Below are 20,711 nucleotides of genomic sequence, written 5' to 3' on the forward strand. Positions count from 1 at the left end.
GACAGCCTTTATAATAGAACGCTTGTTACCATGACAGCCTTTATAATAGAACGCTTGTTACCATGACAGCCCTTATAATAGAACGCTTGTTACCATGACAGCCTTTATAATAGAACGCTTGTTACCATGACAGCCCTTATAATAGAACGCTTGTTACCGTGACAGCTTTTTTTATAATAGAACGCTTGTTACCATGACAGCCTTTATAATAGAACGCTTGTTACCATGACAGCCTTCATAATAGAACGCTTGTTACCATGACAGCCTTTATAATAGAACGCTTGTTACCATGACAGCCTTTATAATAGAACGCTTGTTAGCATGACAGCTTTTTTTATAATAGAACGCTTGTTACCATGACAGCCTTTATAATAGAACGCTTGTGACCACACACACATCTAAATATGGCACTTGGGAAAAAAACATCTTAAAGTAGAAATAGAATGAAACAAACAGGCATTCTATTTTTGCTCTATTATAGTGGCCACTAAAGACATCAATCAAGTGCACAAGGCTACATGTGTTCAAAATCCCCCCTCACTCACACACAAGTGTTACTGTCAAGTTCAACACAACTAAATCAATGTCTTTGGGCTACACTGCACATTATTACATTGTACACTTTCTGCCTGTGGACATCTGTTCTACAATGTGCCAGCAGAGCATGAGACCCTTTGTTGGCATAATTGGTCTGTTTCAGGCAGAGAGTAACACCTGGCATACCCCTTTTTATCCACTGTATTGAAGAAGTGAGAAAGAGGGGAAAGTGTGTGGTGTTCCTTTCACCTCTTTAGTGGCATCCAGTTTAAACCAGGCCCAGCTACACCTGATCCCTGAATCCACTTGTTTAACAAGCAACGCTTCATTTTCAGCTACTTCTCTCATTCAAAAAATGAACCACATAACGTTACTGTAGAGGGAAGATATTAGTTCACAGATAGTAGTTAGTTCGTTAGCTAGTTAACATTTCACACAGATTGCCAGGGTCAACTAAGGCGTTATAACTTGAGGAACGGCAAGGTGTCTTATACCAGTTAATACTATAGCGAATTGGTTAGGTTACTAACGTTAGCTAGCTAGCTGTCGGACTTTATTAGCCAGCTAATTTTCACACCATAAACTCAATTATTTCATCAGTTAAGTTGGCTAATGTTGCTTAACATTTCTCTGGCTAGCTAACGGAGAATTAGATCGAGCTAGAAAGATACTTAACAATGCCAATACTTGTTCCATCACACTTTCTCCCTCACCTCAAACTTTCCAAAAGCCAGTTGTTTTTCGGTTACAGCTCATGAAGTACGCTTCATCACCTTCTCACCCAGGTCTCAGTGCTACCTTTACCTCTCAGTTACTGTTCAGGGGACGCGCTGCTATAACTGACAAACTGCCAGTTCCACTCTCCCGCTGATGCTGTAACTAGGAAGTTGGTTGTCTCTTCTCTCTTCAGTCGCATGCTGCGTTCTGTTGTTATGTGAACGATTGGCTGACCTTTGGATACAGCCAGTATTGTGCTGCATTCTGTTGTTATGTGAACGATTGGCTGACCTTTGGATACAGCCAGTATTGTGCTGCATTCTGTTGTTATGTGAACGATTGGCTGACCTTTGGATACAGCCAGTATTGTGCTGCATTCTGTTGTTATGTGAACGATTGGCTGACCTTTGGATACAGCCAGTATTGTGCTGCATTCTGTTGTTATGTGAACGATTGGCTGACCTTTGGATACAGCCAGCATATTGCTGCATTCTGTTGTTATGTGAACGATTGGCTGAGCCTTGGATAAAGCCAGTATTGTGCTGAGTTCTGTTGTTACGTAAACGAATGGCTGAGCCTTGGATAAAGCCAGTATTGTGCTTGAGTTCTGTTGTTATGTGAACGATTGGCTGAGCCTTGGATAAAGCCAGTATTGTGCTTGAGTTCTGTTGTTATGTGAACGATTGGCTGAGCCTTGGATACAGACAGTATTGTGCTTGAGTTCTGTTGTTATGTGAACGATTGGCTGAGCCTTGTATACAGCCAGTATTGTGCTTGAGTTCTGTTGTTATGTGAACGATTGGCTGAGCCTTGGATATAGGCAGTATTGTGCTTGAGTTCTGTTGTTATGTGAATGATTGGCTGAGCCTTGGATACAGCCAGTATTGTGCTGCGTTCTGTTGTTATGGGAACGATGAGCTGAGCCTTGGATACAGCCAGTATTGTGCTGCGTTCTGTTGTTATGGGAACGATGAGCTGAGCCTTGGATACAGCCAGTATTGTGCTGCGTTCTGTTGTTATGGGAACGATGAGCTGAGCCTTTGATACAGCCAGTATTGTGCTGCGTTCTGTTGTTATGGGAACGATGAGCTGAGCCTTGGATACAGCCAGTATTGTGCTGCGTTCTGTTGTTGTGCTGCGTTCTGTTGAGAATGCCAACCCATCTGGATGTTGAGTAGGTGGAGGAGAATGCCAACCCATCTGGATGAGGAGGAGTCAGTGGAGGAGAATGCCAACCCATCTGGATGAGGAGGAGTCGGTGGAGGAGAATGCCAACCCATCTGGATGTTGAGTAGGTGGAGGAGAATAACAACCCATCTGGATGTTGAGTAGGTGGAGGAGAATGCCAACCCATCTGGATGAGGAGGAGTCGGTGGAGGAGAATGCCAACCCATCTGGATGTTGAGGAGTAGGTGGAGGAGAATGCCAACCCATCTGGATGTTGAGGAGGTGGAGGAGAATGCCAACCCATCTGGATGAGGAGGAGTCGGTGGAGGAGAATGCCAACCCATCTGGATGTTGAGGAGTAGGTGGAGGAGAATGCCAACCCATCTGGATGTTGAGGAGGTGGAGGAGAATGCCAACCCATCTGGATGAGGAGGAGTCGGTGGAGGAGAATGCCAACCCATCTGGATGAGGAGGAGTCGGTGGAGGAGAATGCCAACCCATCTGGATGAGGAGGAGGTGGAGGAGAATGCCAACCCATCTGGATGTTGAGGAGGTGAAGGAGAATGCCAACCCATCTGGATGTTGAGGAGGTGGAGGAGAATGCCAACCCATCTGGATGAGGAGGAGTCGGTGGAGGAGAATGCAAACCCATCTGGATGTTGAGGAGTAGGTGGAGGAGAATGCCAACCCATCTGGATGTTGAGGAGGTGGAGGAGAATGCCAACCCATCTGGATGAGGAGGAGTCGGTGGAGGAGAATGCCAACCCATCTGGATGTTGAGGAGTAGGTGGAGGAGAATGCCAACCCATCTGGATGTTGAGGAGGTGGAGGAGAATGCCAACCCATCTGGATGAGGAGGAGTCGGTGGAGGAGAATGCCAACCCATCTGGATGAGGAGGAGTCGGTGGAGGAGAATGCCAACCCATCTGGATGAGGAGGAGGTGGAGGAGAATGCCAACCCATCTGGATGTTGAGGAGGTGAAGGAGAATGCCAACCCATCTGGATGTTGAGGAGGTGGAGGAGAATGCCAACCCATCTGGATGAGGAGGAGTCGGTGGAGGAGAATGCAAACCCATCTGGATGTTGAGTAGGTGGAGGAGAATGCCAACCCATCTGGATGTTGAGGAGGTGGAGAATGCCAACCCATCTGGATGTTGAGGAGGTGGAGGACAATGCCAACCCATCTGGATGAGGAGGAGTAGTGAACTGTATGTAATAACCACAACATCACAGAAATGAGTCTGTGTGAACTGAATGTGTTCATTTGTTTTTATTTTGGATCTCCATTAGTTCCTGCCAAGGCAACAGCTACTCTTCCTGGTGTTTATTATGGATCCCCATTAGTTCCTGCCGAGGCAGCAGCTACTCTTCCTGGGGTTTATTATGGATCCCCATTGGTTCCTGCCGAGGCAGCAGCTACTCTTCCTGGGGTTTATTATGGATCCCCATTAGTTCCTGCCGAGGCAGCAGCTACTCTTCCTGGGGTTTGTTATGGATCCCCATTAGTTCCTGCCGAGGCAGCAGCTACTCTTCCTGGGGTTTATTATGGATCCCCATTATTTTCTGCCGAGGCAGCAGCTACTCTTCCTGGGGTTTATTATGGATCCCCATTAGTTCCTGCCGAGGCAGCAGCTACTCTTCCTGGGGTTTATTATGGATCCCCATTAGTTCCTGCCGAGGCAACAGCTACTCTTCCTGGTGTTTATTATGGATGCCCATTAGTTCCTGCCAAGGCAGCAGCTCCTCTTCCTGGGGTTTATTAAGGATCCCCATTAGTTCCTGCCGAGGCAGCAGCTACTCTTCCTGGGGTTTGTTATGGATCCCCATTAGTTCCTGCCAAGGCAGCAGCTATTCTTCCTGGGGTTTATTATGGATCCCCATTAGTTCCTGCCGAGGCAGCAGCTACTCTTCCTGGTGTTTATTATGGATCCCCATTAGTTCCTGCCAAGGCAGCAGCTACTCTTCCTGGGTTTTATTTTGGATTCCCATTAGTTCCTGCCAAGGCAGCAGCTACTCTATGGGGTTTGTTATGGATCCCCATTAGTGTTTATTATGGATCCCCATTAGTCCCTGCCAAGGCAGCAGCTACTCTTCCTGGTGTTTATTATGGATCCCCATTAGTTCCTGCCAAGGCAGCAGCTCCTCTTCCTGGGGTTTATTAAGGATCCCCATTATTTCCTGCCAAGGAAGCAGCTACTCTTCCTGGGTTTATTATGGATCCCCATTAGTTCCTGCCAAGGCAACAGCTATTCTTCCTGGTGTTTATTATGGATTCCCATTAGTTCCTGCCAAGGCAACAGCTATTCTTCCTGGTGTTTATTATGGATTCCCATTAGTTCCTGCCAAGGCAGCAGCTCCTCTTCCTGTGGTTTATTATGGTTCCCCATTAGTTCCTGCCAAGGCAGCAGCTACTCTTCCTGGGGTTTATTATGGATCCCCATTAGTTCCTGCCAAGGCAGCAGCTACTCTTCCTGGGGTTTATTATGGATCCCCATTATTTTCTGCCGAGGCAGCAGCTACTCTTCCTGGGGTTTATTATGGATCCCCATTAGTTCCTGCCGAGGCAGCTGCTCCTCTTCCTGGGGTTTATTATGGTTCCCCATTAGTTCCTGCCAAGGCAGCAGCTACTCTTCCTGGGGTTTGTTATGGATCCCCATTAGTGTTTATTATGGATCCCCATTAGTTCCTGCCAAGGCAGCAGCTACTCTTCCCGGTGTTTATTATGGATCCCCATCAGTTCCTGCCAAGGCAGCAGCTCCTCTTCCTGGGGTTTATTATGGTTCCCCATTAGTTCCTGCCAAGGCAGCAGCTACTCTTCCTGTGGTTTATTATGGATCCCCATTAGTTCCTGCCAAGGCAGCAGCTACTCTTCCTGGGGTTTATTATGGATCCCCATTAGTGTTTATTATGGATCCCCATTAGTTCCTGCCAAGGCAGCAGCTACTCTTCCTGGGGTTTATTATGGATCCCCATTAGCTGTTGTTAAAGCAGCAGCTACTCTTCCTGGGGTTTATTAAGGATCCCCATTAGTTCCTGCCAAGGCAGCAGCTACTCTTCCTGGGGTCCAGCAAAATCAAGGCAGCTTACATAATTTTAAAAACACACTCACAGATTTCACAACACTCTGTGTGCCTTCAGGCCCCCAATATATTTATTACAGAATACACAACACACTGTGTGCCCTCAGGCCCCTACTCCACCACTACCACATATCTACAGTACTAAATGTATGTGTGTGTATAGTGCGTATGTTATCGTGTGTGTGTGTGCATGTGTCTGTGCCAATGTGTGTGTCTCTTCACAGTACCAGCTGTTCCATAAGGTGTATTTTGATCTGTTTTTTAAATCTGATTCTACTGCTGCATCAGTTACCTGATGTGGAATAGAGTTCCATGTAGTCATGGCTCTATGTAGTACTGTGGAATAGAGTTCCATGTAGTCATGGCTCTATGTAGTACTGTGGAATAGAGTTCCATGTAGTCATGGCTCTATGTAGTACTGTGGAATAGAGTTCCATGTAGTCATGGCTCTATGTAGTACTGTGGTATAGAGTTCCATGTAGTCATGTCTCTATGTAGTACTGTGGAATAGAGTTCCATGTAGTCATGGCTCTATGTAGTACTGTGGAATAGAGTTCCATGTAGTCATGGCTCTATGTAGTACTGTGGAATAGAGTTCCATGTAGTCATGGCTCTATGTAGTACTGTGGAATAGAGTTCCATGTAGTCATGGCTCTATGTAGTACTGTAGAATAGAGTTCCATGTAGTCATGGCTCTATGTAGTACTGTGGAATAGAGTTCCATGTAGTCATGTCTCTATGTAGCACTGTGGAATAGAGTTCCATGTAGTCATGGCTCTATGTAGTACTGTGGAATAGAGTTCCATGTAGTCATGTCTCTATGTAGTACTGTGCACCTCCCATAGTCTGTTCTGTACTTGGGGACTGTGAAGAGACCTCTGGTGGCATGTCTTGTGGGGTATGCATTTTTATCAGAGCTGTGTGCCAGTAGTTCAAACAGACAGCTCGCTACCTTCAGCTTGTCAACACTTCATACAAAAACACGTAATGAGGAAGTCAAATCTCTCTTCCACTTTGAGCCATGAGAGATTGACATGCTTGTCATCAATGTTACTTTTTAAACCACAACATCAAAGAGATGGGTCTATATGAACTGTTATTAGTGACCATGTATTTCTAGGACCTGGTATTTGTATAAAGGCAGGTCTGAAGCCAGTGGTTAAGGCCTGAACCATGTGTTTCAAGGACCTGGTATTTGTATAAAGGCAGGTCTGAAGCCAGTGGTTAAGGCCTGAACCATGTGTTTCAAGGACCTGGTATTTGTATAAAGGCAGGTCTGAAGCCAGTGGTTAAGGCCGGAGTAGCTTGATGACTTCCTCCAGCTTCATGGCAGTCTTCAGGTCTCCCTGGACCTTGAGTCGCCCAGTGGCGTAGGCTGCGAAGGGTCGTAGGGTTCCCTCGAACATAGCTAGCAGGTCCTGGTCCGTCATACTGAGGGTGACGTCTGGTACCTGGCCCTCAGGAGGGGACCCTGGTCCGGCTGAGCCACTACCTAGACACAGAGGAGGAGGGGAACTCACTGTTAGTTTGTTACTCTGTTACTCTGAAATGCAGCTTGGACACAAAAGCAACATATCTGACAGAGATGATGGGATAACGACTTACTAAATACAGACTAAGCCCTAAACTAGAAAGCATGTTAAATCCTATTGAAAGTTATCTTTCATGAGGGATGAATGTGTCTGGGAAACTGGCCCCAAAAAGGTTTATCTTATAAAACACAGGCCGGAGGGATAGAGACTGTTACCATAACTACAGAGATCAAGTCATTTGCTTTACATGACAAAGGAGGGCCAAAGAATATGTTTGCAAAAAATTTCACGCCAGTTTCCCAGACCTAGAAGAAATCATCATCGGAGAATGCTTTTTGTCCAGAACAAGTCTGGGAAACCGGCCCTATAAGACTCTATAGAATGACAGTTTGTCGTTGTCTCACCTTGGCTGAGGTCTACGTAATAGCTTGTCTGTTGTCCGTCAGGCGATTGGAGGAGGAACAGGAAGCAGGCTCCCACCTGACTGACCAGAGACTCTGAGAGGAGAAGACCCTCGTACAGTTCCAGCACTGACATGGGCCTGGTTACAGCTCCGGTACGACTTATAGCCAGGGGAGCACTGCTCACCTCGTCTGAGAAGCTGATGCTGTCCTCTGAGGACACAGAGATACAGATAAGCTGATGCTGTATAGTAAAAAGAAAATGTCAAACTTGAATGAGTAGGTGTGCCCAAACTTTTGGCTGGTACTGTATATATATATATATATACACATACAGTGGGGAGAACAAGTATTTGATACACTGCCGATTTTGCAGGTTTTCCTACTTACAAAGCATGTAGAGGTCTGTAAATTTTATCATAGGTACACTTCAACTGTGAGAGACGGAATCAAAAACAACAATCCAGAAAATCACATTGTATGATTTTTAAGTAATTCATTTGCATTTTATTGCATGACATAAGTATTTGATCACCTACCAACCAGTAAGAATTCCGGCTCTCACAGACCTGTTAGTTTTTCTTTAAGAAGCCCTCCTGTTCTCCACTCATTACCTGTATTAACTGCACCTGTTTGAACTCGTTACCTGTATAAAAGACACCTGTCCACACACTCAATCAAACAGACTCCAACCTCTCCACAATGGCCAAGACCAGAGGGCTGTATAAGGGCATCAGATATCAAATTGTAGACCTGCACAAGGCTGGGATGGGCTACAGGACAATAGGCAAGCAGCTTGGTGAGAAGACAACAACTGTTGCCGCAATTATTAGAAAATGGAAGAAGTTCAAGATGACGGTCAATCACCCTCGATCTGGGGCTCCATGCAAGATCTCACCTCGTGGGGCATCAATGATCATGAGGAAGGTGAGGGATCAGCCCAGAACTACACGGCAGGACCTGGTCAATGACCTGAAGAGAGCTGGGACCACAGTCTCAAAGAAAACCATTAGTAACACACTACGCCGTCATGGATTAAAATCCTGCAGCGCACGCAAGGTCCCCCTGCTCAAGCCAGCGCATGTCCAGGCCCGTCTAAAGTTTGCCAATGACCATCTGGATGATCCAGAGGAGGAATGGGAGAAGGTCATGTGGTCTGATGAGACAAAAATAGAGCTTTTTGGTCTAAACTCCACTCACTGTGTTTGGAGGAAGAAGACGGATGAGTACAACCCCAAGAACACCATCCCAACCGTGAAGAATGGAGGTGGAAACATCATTCTTTGGGGATGCTTTTCTGCAAAGGGGACAGGACGACTGCACCGTATTGAGGGGAGAATGTATGGGGCCATGTATCGCAAGATCTTGGCCAAAAAACTCTTTCCCTCAGTAAGAGCATTGAAGATGGGTCGTGGCTGGGTCTTCCAGCATTACAATGACCCGAAACACACAGCCAGGGCAACTAAGGAGTGGCTCCGTAAGAAGCATCTCAAGGTCCTGGAGTGGCCTAGCTAGTCTCCAGACCTGAACCCAATAGCAAATCTTTGAAGGGAGCTGAAAGTCCATATTGCCCAGCGACAGCCCCGAAACCTGAAGGATCTGGAGAAGGTCTGTATGGAGGAGTGGGCCAAAATCCCTGCTGCAGTGTGTGCAAACCTGGTCAACAACTACAGGAAATGATCTCAGGTATGATCTCTGTAATTGCAAAAAAAGGTTTCTGTACCAACTATTAAGTTCTGCTTTTCTGATGTATCAAATACTTATGTCATGCAATAAAATGCTAATTAATTACTTAAAAATCATTGTTGTTTTTGATTCCGTCTTTCACAGTTGAAGTGTACCCATGATCAAAATTACAGACCTCTACATGCTTTGTAAGTAGGAAAACCTGCAAAATCGGCAGTGTATCAAATACTTGTTCTCCCCACTGTATGTATATATATATATATATATATATAAAGTTTGGACACACCTCCTGAGTGGCGCAGCGGTCAAAGGCACTGCATCTCAGTGTTAGAGGCGTCAGGGTAGGCCGTCATTGTAAATAATAATATGTTCTTAACTGACTTGTCTAGTTACTGACTATGACTGGTCCACCTAGCTACCTGAAGATTAATGTACTGACTATAACTGGTCCACCTAGCTATCTGGAGATGAATGTACTGACTATGACTGGTCCACCTAGCTATCTGGAGATGAATGTACTGACTATGACTGGTCCACCTAGCTATCTGGAGATGAATGTACTGACTATGACTGGTCCACCTAGCTATCTGGAGATGAATGTACTGACTATGACTGGTCCACCTAGCTACCTGGAGATGAATGTACTGACTATGACTGGTCCACCTAGCTATCTGGAGATGAATGTACTGACTATGACTGGTCCACCTAGCTATCTGAAGATGAATGTACTGACTATGACTGGTCCACCTAGCTATCTGAAGATGAATGTACTGACTATGACTGGTCCACCTAGCTATCTGAAGATGAATGTACTGACTATGACTGGTCCACCTAGCTATCTGGAGATGAATGTACTGACTATGACTGGTCCACCTAGCTATCTGAAGATGAATGTACTGACTATGACTGGTCCACCTAGCTATCTGGATATGAATGTACTGACTATGACTGGTCCACCTAGCTATCTGGAGATGAATGTACTGACTATGACTGGTCCACCTAGCTATCTGAAGATGCATGTACTGACTATGACTGTGATATGAGGTTGTCCCACCTAGCTTTCTAAGTGCCCTCATCAACACTACCCAGGTGAAGGTGTTACTAATGAAAACAGGTTTACTGGGTGACTGTACCTGTCCTAACCAGGGGAGGTCCATTGTGACTGTATCTGTCCTAACCAGGGGAGGTCCATTGTGACTGTATCTGTCCTAACCAGGGGAGCTCCATTGTGACTGTATCTGTCCTAACCAAGGGAGCTCCATTGTGACTGTGTAACTGTACCTGTCCTAACCAGGGAAGGTCCATTGTTACTTTGTAACTGTACCTGTCCTAACCAGGGTAGCTCTATTGTTACTGTACCTGTCCTAACCAGGGGAGGTCCATTGTTACTATGTAACTGTACCTGTCCTAACCAGGGAAGGTCCATTGTTACTGTGTGACTATCTGTCCTAACCAGGGGAGCTCCATTGTGACTGTGTGACTGTACCTGTCCTAACCAGGGGAGCTCCATTGTAACTGTACCTGTCCTAACCAGGGAAGGTCCATTGTGACTGTACCTGTCCTAACCAGGGAAGGTCCATTGTGACTGTACCTGTCCTAACCAGACAATGTCCATTGTGACTGTACCTGTCCTAACCAGGGGAGGTCCATTGTTACTATGTGACTGTACCTGTCCTAACCAGGGGAGGTCCATTGTGACTGTACCTGTCCTAACCAGGGAAGGTCCATTGTGACTGTACCTGTCCTAACCAGGGAAGGTCCATTGTGACTGTACCTGTCCTAACCAGTGGAGCTCCATTGTGACTGTGTTACTGTACCTGTCCTAACTAGGGGAGCTCCATTGTGACTGTAACTGTACCTGTCCTAACTAGGGGAGCTCCATTGTGACTGTGTTACTGTACCTGTCCTAACCAGGGAAGGTCCATTGTGACTGTACCTGTCCTAACCAGTGGAGCTCCATTGTGACTGTGTTACTGTACCTGTCCTAACTAGGGGAGCTCCATTGTGACTGTGTAACTGTACCTGTCCTAACTAGGGGAGCTCCATTGTGACTGTGTTACTGTACCTGTCCTAACCAGGGGAGCTCTATTGTAACTGTACCTGTCCTAACTAGGGGAGCTCCATTGTGACTGTGTTACTGTACCTGTCCTAACTAGGGGAGCTCCATTGTGACTGTGTAACTGTACCTGTCCTAACTAGGGGAGCTCCATTGTACCTGTCCTAACCAGGGGAGCTCTATTGTAACTGTACCTGTCCTAACCAGGGTAGCTCTATTGTTACTTCACCTGTCCTAACCAGGGGAGCTCCATTGTTACTATGTGACTGTACCTGTCCTAACCAGGGTAGCTCTATTGTTACTCTACCTGTCCTAACAAGGGGAGCTCCATTGTTACTATGTAACTGTACCTGTCCTAACCAGGGAAGGTCCATTGTGACTGTACCTGTCCTAACCAGGGGGGCTCCATTGTTACTATGTAACTGTACCTGTCCTAACCAGGGTAGCTCTATTGTTACTCTACCTGTCCTAACCAGGGGAGCTCCATTGTTACTATGTAACTGTACCTGTCCTAACTAGGGAAGGTCCATTGTGACTGTACCTGTCCTAACCAGGGGGGCTCCATTGTTACTATGTAACTGTACCTGTCCTAACCAGGGGAGCTCCATTGTAACTGTACCTGTCCTAACCAGGGAAGGTCCATTGTGACTGTACCTGTCCTAACCAGGGAAGGTCCATTGTGACTGTACCTGTCCTAACCAGGCAAGGTCCATTGTGACTGTACCTGTCCTAACCAGGCAAGGTCCATTGTTACTATGTGACTGTACCTGTCCTAACCAGGGGAGGTCCATTGTGACTGTACCTGTCCTAACCAGGGAAGGTCCATTGTGACTGTACCTGTCCTAACCAGGGGAGCTCCATTGTGACTGTGTTACTGTACCTGTCCTAACTAGGGGAGCTCCATTGTGACTGTGTTACTGTATCTGTCCTAACCAGGGGAGCTCTATTGTAACTGTACCTGTCCTAACTAGGGGAGCTCCATTGTGACTGTGTTACTGTACCTGTCCTAACTAGGGGAGCTCCATTGTGACTGTGTAACTGTACCTGTCCTAACCAGGGGAGCTCTATTGTAACTGTACCTGTCCTAACCAGGGTAGCTCTATTGTTACTGCACCTGTCCTAACCAGGGGAGCTCCATTGTTACTATGTGACTGTACCTGTCCTAACCAGGGTAGCTCTATTGTTACTCTACCTGTCCTAACCAGGGGAGCTCCATTGTTACTATGTAACTGTACCTGTCCTAACCAGGGAAGGTCCATTGTGACTGTACCTGTCCTAACCAGGGGGGCTCCATTGTTACTATGTAACTGTACCTGTCCTAACCAGGGGAGCTCCATTGTAACTGTACCTGTCCTAACCAGGGAAGGTCCATTGTGACTGTACCTGTCCTAACCAGGGAAGGTCCATTGTGACTGTACCTGTCCTAACCAGGCAAGGTCCATTGTGACTGTACCTGTCCTAACCAGGGGAGGTCCATTGTTACTATGTGACTGTACCTGTCCTAACCAGGGGAGGTCCATTGTGACTGTACCTGTCCTAACCAGGGAAGGTACATTGTGACTGTACCTGTCCTAACCAGGGGAGCTCCATTGTGACTGTGTTACTGTACCTGTCCTAACTAGGGGAGCTCCATTGTGACTGTGTAACTGTACCTGTCCTAACTAGGGGAGCTCCATTGTGACTGTGTTACTGTATCTGTCCTAACCAGGGGAGCTCTATTGTAACTGTACCTGTCCTAACTAGGGGAGCTCCATTGTGACTGTGTTACTGTACCTGTCCTAACTAGGGGAGCGCCATTGTGACTGTGTAACTGTACCTGTCCTAACTAGGGGAGCTCCATTGTACCTGTCCTAACCAGGGGAGCTCTATTGTAACTGTACCTGTCCTAACCAGGGTAGCTCTATTGTTACTTCACCAGTCCTAACCAGGGGAGCTCCATTGTTACTATGTGACTGTACCTGTCCTAACCAGGGTAGCTCTATTGTTACTCTACCTGTCCTAACCAGGGGAGCTCCATTGTTACTATGTGACTGTACCTGTCCTAACCAAGGGAGGTCCATTGTGACTGTACCTGTCCTAACCAGGGGGGCTCCATTGTTACTATGTAACTGTACCTGTCCTAACCAGGGGAGGTCCATTGTTACTATGTGACTGTACCTGTCCTAACCAGGGGGGCTCCATTGTTACTATGTTACTGTACCTGTCCTAACCAGGGGAGGTCCATTGTTACTATGTGACTGTACCTGTCCTAACCAGGGGAGCTCCATTGTTACCGCCAGCCATATTGCCCAGGAAGTGCATAGCCAGTTGTTGTATGGGTCCGGCCAGGCCCTCGAGACCAGGAATAGAGGGGGGTAGGATGACCGAGCCAGGCCCAGATGAATGGTCCTCTGGGGGCTTCAGGACAGCACCTACAGTCAGCTCCACCCTGTCTACCTCCAGACCCCAGGGCTTGGTCATCTCATTGATGTCCATCTGGGAAAGAAAGGTTAAGAAACCATGGTGATTTCACATCCTCTCTCCTTCTATAAAACACTTTGTAGGAGAGGACCTAAACGGAGGAACTGCAATGGGTTTTCAGAAGGAGGCGAGGAGAGAGGAAGTGAGGGAAGATGGAGAGAGGGAACATCCACTTCAACGGTACAAGAGATGTTATGAGTACTAACTAACCAAGATACAGTGACCCACAGTGATGATAACTGTGACCTGATGCATATTAGGGCTGGGCGATAAGACTGTATTTTACTATATATCAGTTTGGGTTTTCACTTGACCTTCTATAACGGTATTTCAATGTTTGGTTTGTTAAATGTGATATTGCTACATCAAAGATCATGGATATACTGACAAGATACATGTCTCTCAACCCTGACAATGGGAATCATTGTCCACAAAGCAGCACGGAGGGCTGTCTAGCTCCCGCCTATCCTTTCTTTGGATTGGTGGATACATCTCAATATTATAATTATTATTTTTGTTTTTTATATTTGATGAGGGTTGTTGAGGTCAACCGTCTGTTTTCAATGGAGAGAGACGCTATGATACTAACCTCATACCATTTCTCTGGCTACGTGAAGTAGCTAAGAGAAAACATTTAATGTAGCCAAAGATTATAGGGTCCCCTAGAAAACGCTGACCAACACTTTGGTTCCTACCCCTGTCACAATAACTCCTCCCTGGCATTTTCATTTGTTGTCATGTCAAACACTGTATTCAAAGTGCCCACTATAATATTCTAACTATAGAATTAATCATTATATTTCTAACAGTTCATCCAAGAGTTTTGATCTAAATCGCATTTGCAATATTAGGTTAAAAAATAAAACCTAGATTTATTTGCCCATATCTTGCAGCCCTGTGTGGCAGTGTGGAAATGATCTCAGATGAGTGCAGGAAATACAGAAATGAATGAAAATGCTGAAATCTTTTTGGGGTTGAAGTTTAATTGAACAAGATGGGTAAATTGTAAGTTAGTCTAACTATCCAGCTATTTAAACCTGTAGTATGGATGGATGTAGATACGCAGACCCACGAGCCACTGCAGCCCACGAGCCACTGCAGCCCACAAGCCACTGCAGCCCACGAGCCACTGCAGTTTTTTGTGGTCTCACCCCCATCAAAGTTGCCCATCCCTGCTATAAACCAATCAGAATGGAGAAAGACCCATTGAAATCACTTAGAATGTTATGTGTTGTCACCCTAGGGTGACACACTACTAACATAAAACTGTCATAAATTTGAAAAATAATGTGAAATTATATTTTTGCCATATCGCCCAGCACGAATGCATATTAAGTGTTATATTTAAATACACGGAACAAAAATATAAATGCAACATGTTAAGTGTTGGTCCCATATTTCATGAGCTGAAATAAAATATCCCTGAAATATTCTATAAGCACAAAAAGCTTCTTTCTCTTAACATTTTGGCCCCAAATTTGTTTACCTCCCTGTTAGTGAGCATTTCTCCTTTGCCAAGATAATCAATCCACCTGAAAGGTGTGGCGTATCAAGAAGCTGATTAAAAATCATAATCATTTCATAGGTGCACCTTGTGCTGGGGACAATAAAAGGCCACTCTAAAATGTGCCGTTTTGTCACACAAAACAATGCCACAGATGTCTCAATTTGAGGGAGCGTGCATTTGGCAGTACGTTCAACCTGCCACACAACCACAGACCACGTGTATGGCATCATGTGGGCGAGCGATTTGCTGATGTCAACGTTATGAACAGAGTGCCCCATACCGTGACGAGATCCTGAGACCCATTGTCGTGCCATTCATCCTCCCATCACCTCATGCTTCAGCATGATAATGCACGGCCCCATGTTGCAAGGATCTGTACACAATTCCTGGAAGCTGAAAATGTCCCAGTTCTTCCATGGCCTGCATACTCACCAGACATGTCACCCATTGAGCATGTTTGGGATGCTCTGGGTCGACAACACAGGCCACGACCAACAGCCTGCTCAACTCTATGTGAAGGAGATGTGTCGCGCTGCATGAGGCAAATGGTCACACCAGATACTGACTGGTGTTCTGATCACATCAGATACTGACTGGTTTTCTGATCCACACCCTACCTCTTTATTAAGGTATCTGTGACCAACAGATGCATATCTGTATTCCCAGTCATGTGAAATCTATAGTTTAGGGCCTAATACATGTATTTAAATCGACTGATTTCCTCTGAACTGTAACTCGGTAAAATCTCTGAAAATTGTTGCATGTTGAGTTGCTATTTTTGTTCAGTATATGATGTGTACTGCTGCCTCACCCCAAGGTATTCTCCCAGTTTGATTCTCTCAGTCTGAATCTCCCTGACGCTCTTCCTGCCCAGGCTGGTTGTCATGGCGTTGTGGGCAGTGAGGCGTGTGGAGGCGTTAAGATCCTGAACCGACACCACTGACATCACCGGGCTCCAGATACGGAACTGGATATCTGCCCCTACAGACACCACACCTCCGTCCCTGGTAGTAACCTGTTTATACCGCAGCAGAGAGAGGGTTAGAACTGTTATAGAGAGGGTTATAACTGTTATAGAGAGGGTTATAACTGTTATAGAGAGGGTTATAACTGTTATAGAGAGGGTTATAACTGTTATAGAGAGGGTTATAACTGTTATAGAGAGGGTTATAACTGTTATAGAGAGGATTATAACTGTTATAGAGAGGATTATAACTGTTATAGAGGTTCTAACTGTTATAGAGAGGGTTATATAACTGAATATCTGCCCCTACAGACACCATACCTCCGTCCCTGGTAGTAACCTGTTATACCGCAGCAGAGAGAGGGTTATAACTGTTATAGAGAGGGTTATAACTGTTATAGAGATTATAACTGTTATAGAGATTATAACTGTACTAGAGAGGGTTATAACTGTTATAGCGGGTTATAACTGTTATAGAGAGGGTTATAACTGTTATAGAGATTATAACTGTACTAGAGGGTTATAACTGTTATAGCGGGTTATAACTGTTATAGAGAGGGTTATAACTGTTATAGAGATTATAACTGTACTAGAGAGGGTTATAACTGTAATAGAGAGGGTTATAACTGTTATAGCGGGTTATAACTGTTATAGAGAGGGTTATATAACTAGATATCTGCTCCTACAGACACCACACCGCCGTCCCTGGCAGGGACCTGTGTCAGTGCTCTGTAGTGGTGACCTGTAGATGTGTTGGTGTGGAGTAGTGGTGACCTGTAGTGGTGACCTGTAGATGTGTTGGTGTGGAGTAGTGGTGCTCTGTAGTGGTGACCTGTAGATGTGTTGGTGTGGAGTAGTGGTGCTCTGTAGTGGTGACCTGTAGATGTGTTGGTGTGGAGTAGTGGTGCTCTGTAGTGGTGACCTGTAGATGTGTTGGTGTGGAGTAGTGGTGCTCTGTAGTGGTGACCTGTAGATGTGTTGGTGTGGAGTAGTGGTGCTCTGTAGTGGTGACCTGTAGATGTGTTGGTGTGGAGTAGTGGTGCTCTGTAGTGGTGACCTGTAGATGTGTTGGTATGGAGTAGTGGTGCTCTGTAGTGGTGACCTGTAGATGTGTTGGTGTGGAGCTCTGTAGTGGTGACCTGTAGATGTGTTGGTGTGGAGTAGTGGTGCTCTGTAGTGGTGACCTGTAGATGTGTTGGTGTGGAGTAGTGGTGACCTGTAGTGGTGACCTGTAGATGTGTTGGTGTGGAGTAGTGGTGCTCTGTAGTGGTGACCTGTAGATGTGTTGGTGTGGAGTAGTGGTGCTCTGTAGTGGTGACCTGTAGATGTGTTGGTGTGGAGTAGTGGTGCTCTGTAGTGGTGACCTGTAGATGTGTTGGTGTGGAGTAGTGGTGCTCTGTAGTGGTGACCTGTAGATGTGTTGGTGTGGAGTAGTGGTGCTCTGTAGTGGTGACCTGTAGATGTGTTGGTGTGGAGTAGTGGTGCTCTGTAGTGGTGACCTGTAGATGTGTTGGTGTGGAGTAGTGGTGCTCTGTAGTGGTGACCTGTAGATGTGTTGGTGTGGAGTAGTGGTGCTCTGTAGTGGTGACCTGTAGATGTGTTGGTGTGGAGTAGTGGTGCTCTGTAGTGGTGACCTGTAGATGTGTTGGTGTGGAGTAGTGGTTACTTAGGGCACTGTAATTTACATTTGAGTCCTTTAGCAGACAGTCAGAACTAAAAACAGCAGTTTGATTTGTACCCTGCACATCATTAATGTTTGAGCTAGATTGCGTGTGTGTGTGTGTGTGCGTGTACCTGGCATGGAGGGATGTTGAAGGCCCGGGTTCGTAGGTCAACTCTCTGCCATTGGTCAATAAGAGGCAGAAGCAACACCACTCCTGGCCCTTTAGGAGGACGTACTCTACCCAGACGAAACACTACGATGCGCTGGTAGTTAGGGACAACCTGTAGGACAGATATTCCTGTTAATAAATCAACAGAGATAGTGTGTTCCCTTCAGTACGAACCAGCCTGATATGGGGAAGGTTAGTGTGTTACCTTCAGTACGAACCAGCCTGATATGGGGAAAGTTAGTGTGTTACCTTCAGTACGAACCAGCCTGATAGGGGGAAGGTTAGTGTGTTCCCTTCAGTACGAACCAGCCCGATATGGGGAAGGTTAGTGTGTTCCCTTCAGTACGAACCAGCCTGATATGGGGAAGGTTAGTGTGTTACCTTCAGTACGAACCAGCCTGATATGGGGAAGGTTAGTGTGTTACCTTCAGTACGAACCAGCCTGATAGGGGGAAGGTTAGTGTGTTACCTTCAGTACGAACCAGCCTGATATGGGGAAGGTTAGTGTGTTACCTTCAGTACGAACCAGCCTGATATGGGGAAGGTTAGTGTGTTACCTTCAGTACGAACCAGCCTGATATGGGGAAGGTTAGTGTGTTACCTTCAGTACGAACCAGCCTGATATGGGGAAGGTTAGTGTGTTACCTTCAGTACGAACCAGCCTGATAAGGGAAGGGTATGAAGGTGTGTGTTACCTTCAGTACGAACCAGCCTGATATGGGGAAGGTTATGAAGGTGCAGATATAGACCATGAAGCAGACAATAACATTGCAGATCCAGGACAGCCATCCCTGAGTGGAGTCTGGAGAATAGAGAAGAGATGTTAGGTTTGATCTTGGAGCTAATCAAATACATTTGAGAAAATACGAACCAGTCCATCAGTCTACCTAATCATAATTATAGATACTGTAGAGAACGGATGGAGTGGGTGTTCTGCGTGAACGCATTGTCACCAATATCGCTACACTGCCCACCGCTAACGGGAAGGCTCGTGCCCGCATGCTACAACTTTCTTTCAAGCCCCTTCACATGTCCGCATACGCGTTGCGTTGGCCTCCCGCCATCCTACTTCTGACACCAATGTAGCAAACAGGGGGGAATGGGAAACAAACCTTGGTCTCGAGTATAGCGTGGATCACTACTACAATAGAGTACTTGCATACCAAGCTAACATATGACAGCTGTTGTTGCAAGAAGAAATTGCTAGAAAAAACTGAGCAACGATGTGTTAGGTAGTTAGTACCGACGTTGTATGTAACGTTATCTAACTAACGAGTCGTGCATTCATTTAGCCAATACGTACCACTGTAGTCGTTGTCTCTAACATTGGGGATGTAGTCAAACGAATGTCCTTTATGATGGTGGAATGGAGATTGGACGAAGCTTTCTGTCGCCACGAACAACCCCGGTTTGGCTGTGATCAAATCTCGTTGCGGTAGAGACTGATATCCAGACGCTTTATTATACATTGTCCTGTAAACTTTAACGCTCAATAACGACCTCACTAAATAAGTTAAATATGTGTGTATTTATGGACAAAATCATGGCATTAAATATATGTTTTAACGGTCAAATTATCGATTTTTTTTTGTATGTATTTTGCTGGCAAGCAAGTGCGTTTACTTCCGTGTTTACCTGTTGCTCGGCTGCAGGGCAAAGTGCAGCTTGAGGAGAGAGTTAGGAATACACTGCCATCTAGCGGACGGCTGGCCTGTGTTCCGGTCTAACGTTACACTCCTTGTTCTCTGTGCTCCACCAAACATGGCACTGCACTTCCATAACTTAAGTTTACTTTTAGTAACTTCATTTTTAGGACAAAATCAATAAAGCCTTCACTGATACTCACGGCCCCGCACCCTCCTTTCGTTTGTCCTGTACTTATTGTTCTATTGTTTCTATCCTATTGGCCCGTTCAAGAAGATATCTGCATATTTCCGTTAGGGAACGCCTACTCTGTGTGCAATAACTCAATTCACCTTTACACTCCTTTTAAACAACTTGAGCAAAGATTAAAGTCTAATGTAGTCCACTCTGTTCATATCAGATTCTAGTTTTGGGAACAGAAAACTGTATTCTGATAAAATGTTTCATCGATGAGAAAATGTGCAGAATTTCAGCCAAAATCGATCTCCTTCCATCTTGTCCCACTGCCGGACACTGGGCTTCCTCTCACTGCCATAATGAAGGTGAGTGGAAACGCCAAGCGGATGCTTCACAGTTATACATCCGGTGAAATATCTATCTCATCGTTCTATCTGTGGCTGAACGTTTTCACCGCCTCCCACGCCATGTTCGCGCTGCCCAACGGTCCCTCGCCATTTGTCACCGCTTTCCTTCCATTGAAAATGAATGTGAAGCGGTGTTTCACCTCTTCCTCTCTGCGGAAACTAGCGAGCGAACCAGCGTCCCTCAGTCTCACTATATGTAGAACGTGTATCTGATGCTGTCTGGTCAGAAACAGTATGACATGCCCCTTATGTCCAGACGGTATCAGATATATGGTCTACACGGAGACAGAGCTGTTTCGCTCTCTCGGATGCTTTATCTGAGATGGAGTCTTTCTCGGTCAAATACATTAGAAATAAATACATTATCTGGATGGGCAAGGAGGTACGATAGGGCGGACAAGGACTCATAGGCCCCGTCCATAAATCCGGCCATGTACTGGTATAGCCAGGTGCATGATGAGATTATTATGGACAAAAGTGCAAGATTAATTTTACTTGTCGAATGGCGGCTAAGCATCGACAATCATGTCACCAGAATAAGAC

At 45.9% G+C, this 20,711-nt stretch overlaps 1 protein-coding gene across 2 annotated transcripts; it reads right to left on the reverse strand.

Moving 5' to 3' along the window:
* Positions 1-5,540: 5,540 nt before the first annotated feature.
* Positions 5,541-20,404, reverse strand: LOC139406281 (stomatin (EPB72)-like 1). Of its 2 annotated transcripts, XM_071148737.1 has the most exons (7): positions 19,244-20,404; positions 18,636-18,742; positions 17,903-18,052; positions 15,956-16,159; positions 13,421-13,652; positions 7,439-7,648; positions 5,541-6,994 (listed from the first exon to the last, which is right to left on the reverse strand). In XM_071148737.1, exons 1-7 carry the CDS (start codon positions 19,407-19,409, stop codon positions 6,792-6,794), a joined length of 1,272 nt encoding a protein of 423 aa, XP_071004838.1. In that variant the 5' UTR covers positions 19,410-20,404; the 3' UTR covers positions 5,541-6,791. The 2 variants fall into 2 exon arrangements, with proteins under 2 accessions (XP_071004838.1, XP_071004839.1); XM_071148738.1 differs by lacking the exon at positions 18,636-18,742 and having other exon boundaries at positions 19,244-20,118.
* Between the last annotated feature and the right edge of the window lie 307 nt (positions 20,405-20,711).

The sequence above is a fragment of the Oncorhynchus clarkii genome, chromosome 4 (assembly GCF_045791955.1).
Source record: "Oncorhynchus clarkii lewisi isolate Uvic-CL-2024 chromosome 4, UVic_Ocla_1.0, whole genome shotgun sequence".
Taxonomy (NCBI): domain Eukaryota; kingdom Metazoa; phylum Chordata; class Actinopteri; order Salmoniformes; family Salmonidae; genus Oncorhynchus; species Oncorhynchus clarkii.